This window comes from Poecilia formosa, unplaced genomic scaffold, assembly GCF_000485575.1.
Source record: "Poecilia formosa unplaced genomic scaffold, Poecilia_formosa-5.1.2 Scaffold61, whole genome shotgun sequence".
Lineage (NCBI taxonomy): Eukaryota > Metazoa > Chordata > Actinopteri > Cyprinodontiformes > Poeciliidae > Poecilia > Poecilia formosa.
In genome coordinates, this window is record NW_006800000.1 from 2,542,186 (window position 1) to 2,551,025 (window position 8,840).

General features: G+C 39.1%; 2 protein-coding genes across 11 annotated transcripts in view; one reads left to right on the forward strand and one right to left on the reverse strand.

The window, feature by feature from the left end:
- Positions 1-3,499, reverse strand: part of mical2a (microtubule associated monooxygenase, calponin and LIM domain containing 2a) — a 36,590-nt gene extending 33,091 nt beyond the window's left edge. For 5 of the 9 annotated variants that reach the window (XR_001662368.1, XM_016672456.1, XM_007554124.2 and 2 more), the window contains exon 1: positions 3,338-3,495. The gene's annotated coding sequence lies outside the window, so the exon portion shown is untranslated. Of the gene's footprint in view, positions 1-3,337 lie in introns of all 9 variants that reach the window. The other 4 variants (XM_007554125.2, XM_007554123.2, XM_007554122.2 and 1 more) reach the window with 3 other exon arrangements.
- Positions 3,500-4,917: 1,418 nt separating this feature from the next.
- On the forward strand, positions 4,918-8,575 carry dkk3a (dickkopf WNT signaling pathway inhibitor 3a). 2 transcript variants are annotated; one of them, XM_007554127.2, is made up of 7 exons: positions 4,918-5,290; positions 5,512-5,577; positions 5,693-5,755; positions 6,330-6,422; positions 7,243-7,387; positions 7,470-7,626; positions 7,713-8,575. In XM_007554127.2, exons 1-7 carry the CDS (start codon positions 5,123-5,125, stop codon positions 7,798-7,800), a joined length of 780 nt encoding a protein of 259 aa, XP_007554189.1. In that variant the 5' UTR covers positions 4,918-5,122; the 3' UTR covers positions 7,801-8,575. The 2 variants fall into 2 exon arrangements, with proteins under 2 accessions (XP_007554189.1, XP_007554188.1); XM_007554126.2 differs by having other exon boundaries at positions 4,920-5,290; positions 5,512-5,616.
- Positions 8,576-8,840: the final 265 nt, after the last annotated feature.

Below are 8,840 nucleotides of genomic sequence, written 5' to 3' on the forward strand. Positions count from 1 at the left end.
CACGATGATCTTTAACATGACAGCAAAAATAAATTAAAATTACTTTTTAAAAAATCCAGTCTAAGTCAATCTATCTCATAAACCAAATCCAAAAGTTCTGAGAGTGATGTTCTGTTGGTGTTTTCATAAAAAGTCTTTTTTTTCCTCCCTTTTCTACAACTTACGAGGCTAAAAAGATCAAAATATTTTACATTGTTGTTGTGTAAGATGCTGGCACAAGCCACTAATTTTGCACACATTTCTCCTAGTTATTTATATAACCTGATCCACAAAGCCTTCACGGCTGCATGGCTTTGTAATTGTTTTTAATTGCTGCGAACATTACAGTAAACCTGGTAGAGTGTCGCTCTATGAGGAACAACAAACCCCACCTCTCTGTGTCAGTTCCTATCTCTTTTGTGTAGCCGCCTGGTCGCATGTGACTGTTTTCTATGCCGTGGAACAAGGAAGGAAACGTGCTGCAGAGAGGAAGAAGTACGTTTGCGACGCCTCCCTGGTAATAATGAGCTCGGGCTTCCACACACAGCTACTCTATTCGGCCCAATGGAACACGTTCAAATAGTTTTTGCTCTCAGCATGACTTTCTAAAAAAATGTCTTATGACTTTCTTGATCATTAATCTGATATCTCTGTGATTCATTCATAGAGATAATCCTTTATTATCTGGTGTTATTAACTCGATCGCTTGTTTGATAAACATTAGGACGGGGAAATCTTTTTTTTTTTTTTTTTTTTTTTTTCAAATTTGGCACGGGTGTTTGTGTTTGCAACACAACAGTTTCGGTGTTTAATTCTGTCATTGTGTTTGCAATATACTGTATTGACTAATATTATTACAGTAAGAGAGAATAAAAGGCTGCAGCAGCCGCTGCAGTTCTTGCATCCTACAGATGAGTCAACTTCCAGGTGTTGCTAAAACAAACATCAGATTTACAGCAGGAAGAGCATGAGTGCATCCGTCGTCTTTGATCAAAAGAATCAAAGAGTTGAGGGAATTAGCACCGTTTTCGGATTCCTCGTAAGGATCATCACAGGCCGGGCCTTCATTTGGCTGCGTGCTTGGAGCTTTCTGTACTGTTTGTTTCTCACCACGCTGTTTTTAAGCTAAACTGCAGTATAGCTGGTAATTATACACTAAAAATGAAGGGCTGGCCGTGTAAATTTGCACTTGTAACTCACTGAAGGAGTACTGAAACCTGCAGTTTTGGAGTGTCTGCAGACCCGTTGGGTTTTAAGAAAAGTGGATGCTGATGCACAAAGGTCACCTGACTTTATCTGTGTTGTTGCATTAGTTTCTAAGTGTGAGGCAATGAAGTTTAGAATAAAGGAATTTAAGTTAGTTAGAGTTAACTATGTTGAATGAGCTTGTTCACTACAAAAAATCTGAAGCAAAAACCCAAAAACAAGAAAAAGAAAAGAGTTTAATAAAGCATTTGGCTAAAAATGAATAACATTAGAGTAGACAGTTTATTCTAATGTGGTTTATAAGTGTCTATGAACAAATATGTAATATTTACAGCTGTCAAAAGATTAATAAAGTGTACATTTGTTTTAGTGACTTTGTAATTTAGAAAACAAATGTGCACATGCTTATTTAATAGAATGAGCATTCTATTAAATAAATTGTACATAAATAAATTACATTTCTTTTATGTCGTAAATATTCTCACATAAGATTACTGATACTTTATAAGGTTAACTTCTGAAGGTAAATGGCATTCACAAGTATCACAGTAAAGACCATGAATGCAAATGCACGCCACACTTTTCAGAAACCTGCTCTTCAAAAAGAAATGCTCACTTTCTTCAGATGGAACTAGACTTTTTCATGTATGTATAACATACCCAAAAGTAACGACGTATTCGTCAGAAGAAAATTAAAAATGCTGAATTCTGAAACTCTGTGAGGGTGTGGACGATAGATTTATTAGCAAGTTAGCCTCGCTGTCTGACACCAATAAGACCAACCCGTGCGATAAAATGTGATTAAAGGTGCTATAAAGTATTAGTTTAAAGGTGTGGACACAGATGGGATATTTTTCCAGTAGGAAGGAAGTAATGCGGCTGAAGGTCGACGTGTGAAGACAGGACAAAGCTCATTGGCGTCTGGACCGCAGTGGACTGTAAATAAACGCTGCTTAGATTAGGACAGTCACAAAGGCTAATTCCTGCAGTCTGATGGCGGAGTGGGATGGGGGGGAAACTTTATCTTCACCACAGGAAATTATTGCTCATAGAACATGAGGAAGGAAAGCAACTGGTGTTTGGGTGACTTTTCAGACCCATACCAGAAAAAATGTGCTGTGGGATCATGCATCATTTTGTAATGTTCTGAGTCACAGCCTGACTGTGTGTTGCATGAAGTATGTTGAAACACAGAGTACAGAAAAAAAAACAGAGCTGTTCTAAAAGCAGGTTTTTGTCCTCCCTGTTTCTGTTCTTCTTTGATCGGGAGCTTGATCAGGAGGCTGCTGTTCATTTAAGAGCCAGCTGTGTGTATTTGATCAACATATGTGTGTGTTAACCTTCGTCACTGGGAAACATTAACAGAAGGTTCCTGTGGCTCAGGGATCTCTGACTCTGCACACCACACCTTCTCTTTATTATTCAGCTGATGTCACTTTTTAACCCAAAAGTCCATTTTGGAAACTGCTGAGCCAGTGGAAAAGGCAGAAGAAAAAACTTAAATAAAAATAGACAACAGACAACTATACCCGTTTATACCCTCCTTTGTCTGTCTTTGAACTCGCGTGTTGAGAAAGCTGCCATTCCAGTTGAGATTGGAGCCGATTTGAGATATAACAAGCAACTACACATGTGCTTGCAACTGATTTATGACACAAACCATGAGCATGGCAATAACAAAAAAAAAAGGGGGGAAATTGTGCAAGAGGAGATAACCTTTGTGTTATCAGAAAGTGGAGACGGGACCAGCTGCCTGACTCCTCTCAAAAAGAAGAGTTTAATCTGGACTTTATAATAGCTGAATCCTGACTGCTTAAGGGAAATCTCCAGAAAGGAATTAAACTTTAAAGATATCACTGTGAGATGATCAAATCATCATATTCTGTCAACCTCCAAACTTCTGCAATAATCTCCAAGGCCAGATTTAGACTGACTTTAATGTGAGCTGCTTAATTAGAGCATTTTGTTTCAGTCACAGGATCATGAGTTGCATTACAGTCCAGTCTAATCGTGTCAAACAGGCAGCCTGAAACACATGCTTTCAGAAACCGGTGAAGAACCCAGTCAGGTGCCTCAGAGGTCCCATCGGCCACTGTGAGCAGGACAGACAAACACAGCAAACAGCAAAGTGTGAAAATCAGAAAAAGCTTACCTCATATCTAAACCTGAACTCTCCCGCCTTCCAGGATCGTCGCTGAAATTAGGAGCTGTGAGAAAAGCGACTTTCTCAGTCCGTCTGACAGATTCTCTGAGCTGTCTGGGGGCGGCGCTCAGAACTGGGACACATCCCAGAACTGCTACTGTAGCTACTAAAGCTGCTGAGGAGACTGGGGCTAAACCTCCTCCTCCCCCCCCCCCTCTTTTTTTTGGGGTGCTTTTTACTATCTACTCAAAACGATCTTTTAGTCATTTTGATGGGATGGTCTGTACGCGTGTAAAATTACATCTTTAGACTACCAAACAAAACCGTAAGACAGAACTTCACTCTATTGCAAAGTTTATTCTTTCCCCCTGAGACTGCCAGGCGCCACACGTCCCTGACCCCGTCCTGACAAAAACACTGCGGCCCACGTTTCACCGTGTGTCAGCACAAACTGTAATCTGGCTGCACATTGACAAAAACCCCCCTGAATAAACTCTGTAAAGAAGCGTGAAATCCTTAGCCCGGACATATCCACGGTGAGAGTAAATGTACTGCCATCTTGTGGCAATTTTATTTCACTATTTTTATTTTTTTACAAATGTTGGTCCTTCAATATACATTTAAGGTCCACTATATGCTTCCTTGAACAAGCTATAGGAAAGGTCAGAAGGCTACAGAAAATATGTTATTTACATTTAATGCACAAAATCATTCTCAGATATTCAGATTACACCCGATTAGTATTGAGCTCATTAAGGGATGCAGTGTTTTAGGGCTACGTCACCATTATGCAAATGAACTGGCCGAGCCTTTCTAACTACATTAGTACCTCAGACACGTGAAAATGGCTAAAAGCAGATGAACAGTGGTACAACCTTACATCTTTGACCCAGAAGCAGAGCCAGAAGCACAATAATTCAGCACAAGAATATTTTTTTTCCGCAAATGGAAACTTTTTTATTTATTTATTTTAATATTCACGAGGTTTTAGGAGGAGCGCTTCTCTCAATATAAAAAAAATACAAATAAAAAACTCAGACAATACCGGTAATGTGCGGGTGTCTGACATGTTTTCAAAAACACTGACTGTCACTGAAGCCAATCACTTCCAGTTTATTAGTAAATGTGAAGATGTGTGTTGTTGTTTTTTTATTTCTTTTTTGCCCCCTGTTTCTAAAAGCAGGAAATTTCCATGTGGTAGTACAGAAACAAAAAGAAAAGTGATTTATTTATTTATTTTTTTAATAAATAAATATTACATTATTGACTGAGTTTGAGATCTGCTATTATGGTCAGTGATTTCTTTGGCCTTAAAAATACTTAAATTTGTATATAAGCCTATAGGCTAATATGCAAATTTAAGCCTATAGGCAGAATTATAATAACTGAATTATAATAGACAAAATTTCTGCAGATTACAAAACACTAATCAGAAAGACAAAGACAGGCTCCCTAAACATATATTCATTTAGCAAATGTCTCTCTCTCTCTCTCTCTCTATATATATATATATACATATATATAACGCAAGTGTTCTACTGTTCTATACAGTGTATGCTACTGGGTGTGTAGTGGTGAGATCCTGGCTTTAATGAGCTACTTCAAGACACAAACTGTAATAATAATGGCTTTTTACTTGTGATGCGATTTCTCTGCTCTGAAGGAAAACAGCTGTGACGAGGCTGTTTGTGTCTCGGAGCACCAGCCACACCCTCCTCCTCCTCTTCCTCCTCCTCTTTTTCCTCGGTGTGCAGCAGCAGCAGCAGCAGCAGGAGGAGGAGGACCAGAGGAAGCATGATGCGATACATCCTTACTCTTTTGGCGCTGCCAGCAGTCTGCAATGGCATCCTGCCTGAGATTGTAGAGTCAGGAATCAATCACATCGTGGAGGGTCCGTCGGAGCTGGACCGCATACTTGTGCAGGAGGATCCGCTGCAAAAGCCTGAGGATGCGTTTCCCCAGGTAGGTAGCTGGTTGCATCTCTCAGTCAGCATCTTACTGTCTGCATGACACGGCCTTATTTTTTGTGCTGCTTTAAATGTGCTGTCACTTAGTTGGTAAAACGGTTGGAAATGAAAATATAAGAATAAGAAAAGAAACTTGACTCATCTTTAGCTTGTGAAATTGTTATAACGTTTTGTTTTGTTTTTTTCAAAAGACTTTCTGTATCTTTCTCCATCTAGACAAACAGCAGTGTCAGCCCTCATCACAGTGACCTTCCTCAGAGTCATCCCAATGAGACTGATAAGGTGGGTAAGGAGGAATCTGTGCACTCCTCAGCAGAACAGGCAGATCAGCTTCGAAACGGTAAACAAAACTCAGACACTGTTTACCTTCTAAATAAAACTTGTCAACTTTGCCCAGGGGACAAACAACATCCCTGCCACAGCTTTCCCAGTCAGTGACCTGGACAACAGTATCGACCATGTGAGCCTTTTCTCATTCATTCTGCAGATTCAAAAGCTGTTGTTGGATTTCCCAGCAGTATAAATGTTGCATGACGTTTGGCACACTCTGACTCATCATTTTTGTCTGCAGTGCCATAAACCAATTGAGTACAAAACATTTCTTCTTTATTTGTTTATTTTTTAGCCATACAAGCATGTCAGTTCTTTGGATTAAAACATGAACTGTTTTATGGAGTCATTGTTATAGTGAGGGGGGGAAAAATCCTGCTGTGATCTGAAAGTTTTGTTGTGATTCTGAACTAATTTGATCAACTTCCCAGCAGAATAAAACACGTAAATTTTATATTCAGATTTTATACTCAAACTTGGCCAATACATTTTATGAGGTGTGGACATGCTTGCAAGAATATTTTTGCTTTTTTTATTTTTTATTTTTTTTCTTGGAGCTGAGTCATGGTTTGGAAAACGTAATCAGTGCTAGAGTAAGGTTTGCAGATTAACATCTCAAATCTTCAGCCTCTTGAATACAATGACAAATATCCTGGAGCTGCAAAAGGTCAAACATTCATCTCTTGTTCATTTTTTCTCTGCAGGGATGTGTGACTAACGACGATTGTGGAAAAGGAAAGTATTGCCTCTCTGACACTCATAGGTCCAAGTGTAAGCCATGTAAAGACACTGATGTGGTAAGTGCTAGAATCTTGCCTTTGTTTTTGGTCCGACTTCTATAACATTTTTTGCCATCATCCTTCATCTTGCCCTTGTCATATTAAGACTGGAAATATTTAGTAATGATCTAATTCTAACTCAGTGGGGTTATCGTTTTCATCACAATCTTTCAGGATGCTGGGAGTTTCTCACACACTGCAATGCAGGTTAAGGCCACAAGTGTAGTTGGAGTGTGTCGTTTTGTGAGCAGTCTGTCTTGTTAGCTTCACATGAAAGGACAGGCCGAGTCAAGGTTGAACAAGAGCTCATCACTTTTATCTGCTTGGCAGAAACGTTTCAATTACTTTCATCTGAGCATTTTGGTCCCAACTTGGAGATCTGGTCTCGTCATTTTAGGTGCAGCAGAATAAAAGGCAAATGGGAAGAAAGCAGGCTGGCAGTTGGCCAACCACAGGTGCAGCGTGAAAGGAGAATAAACGCACGGGGGACATGATCTGTATCCTCTTCAGGTTGCTGCACTGTGCAGCTTCGTGTAGCTATAACCAGGATATTGATGAGCCTGTTCTATATGAGCCGTGGGACTAAAAATCTCCCTTCACTTTCAAACTGTACTGCAGATTTCATTCATTATTAATTAAACAAAGCCAGCAGTCGTCACGGTTCAAGAGTCATTGAAAATAATGCTGCCGTGAGGGTTCAGCTCTGGTAAAACTTTATGCACATGTCCTTGTATCGCTTTTCTGTGACTATTTTAGGACAGCGGAGTTCATTATTTATCATTTAATCTTTAATATATGCGTCAAAAATCTCAAGAAAAGCAAATGTTCTCTCTCTCAGTCTTGCACTAAAGATGACGAGTGCTGCGGCGACCAGATGTGCGTGTGGGGTCAGTGCAGCAAAAATGCTACCAAAGGAGAAGCTGGCAGCACTTGTCAAGTCCAGAACGATTGTCAGCCAGATCTCTGCTGTGCAATTCATAAAGGTACAACACATCGTGCAAAATAAGTTACTGTGCATGATCTCAGTTGACAAAAAAAACCAAAAAAACATTTCCTGTTTTGCAGCCTTGCTTTTCCCCGTTTGTTCGGTCAAACCGATTGAACGTGAACGCTGTTTTGATATCTCCAACAACCTGATGGAGCTGCTGTCCTGGGACATGCAGGATAACAAACCCAGGAAACACTGTCCGTGTGCGGGAGAGCTTCAGTGCCAGCACCTCGGGTGAGTGCAGCGCCTTTTTTTCTGTGATGGTACACGTAATTACACCGATATTCATTCCGAGTTTCTCCTTCCTTACTGTTTGACAGGCGTGGATCCATGTGCCTGAAAGCAGAGGACTCGAGCGAAGAGGACCTGACAGACTCTCTGTACTCAGAAATTGACTACATTCTCTAGACAAAGCTTGACTGAATGTACACACACTCTCTCTCTCTTAAAGCAGCATGAAACGTCTTCCCACTGTCTTTTTGCCAGCTTAATCCAAAGTTGTAAAGCTCCAAAAGCTAATATAATGGACGCTAATAAGAGTTTCAATCACTGATTGTATTTATGTTTTTGTTTCTTTGAGTATTAAATGACATAAAGCTTTTATGCTGAATGTTGCTTAGGCTTCTGTCAGGATTCAACATTTAGTCACAGCTGCGTTCTCTGAAATTATGATACAAAGAGGTTGTGTTGTTTCCCTCACTCCTTAGCTAAATGGCCCTAATGCTTTACATATACTACATTTTTTATTATTGGAAGGTGTTCATCTTATTTGGTTCTTTTTATTAATCATATGATTTTTGTTCTATTTTTTTTTTTTGCAAGAATTATAGGAACAGTTTGATGATCATTAAAGATTTTTCAGGCTTTGCTGACGCCTGAAAGATGGATATGGATAATTTCTAAACAGATTCAATCTTTTTTTAACCGACACTCATTTTAAACTGCTTGAATATGTTTCAAGAGATGCTTGTATCATTTATTTTCATACATTTGTTGAATGAAAATAACATGGATAATTCTGAGTTTGTGTTAAAAGATAGTCTTGCTAGGTATCCAGACAAAATCTATATGGTTCTTAAAGAAACGTGCACCGATGGCTTTGTAATTGCTTTTATGTTTGACCATATAAAGTTTTAGTTGTTAATAAAGCTTCTTTTCTAAATCCTGGTCCATCACATCTAAAGTTACGCATTTAAAAGCAATTCTTTTATTTTCTCCCACAGATCAACTGGACGACATTATGACTCCGCTTCTTTATGGGGTTCATGCATTGTTGCTTTGAAATTAAAAAAATAATCTCATATACACTTTAGAAGCATCGTTATCAGTATCTATTGTTTGTGAATGCAGCAAACTTGTTGCTCTGGCTGTAGAATAAAAAAAATATATATATATAAATAAAACCAAAGTCCCTTTTGTGAGTAAGCTATTTTGATGATCACCGTCAA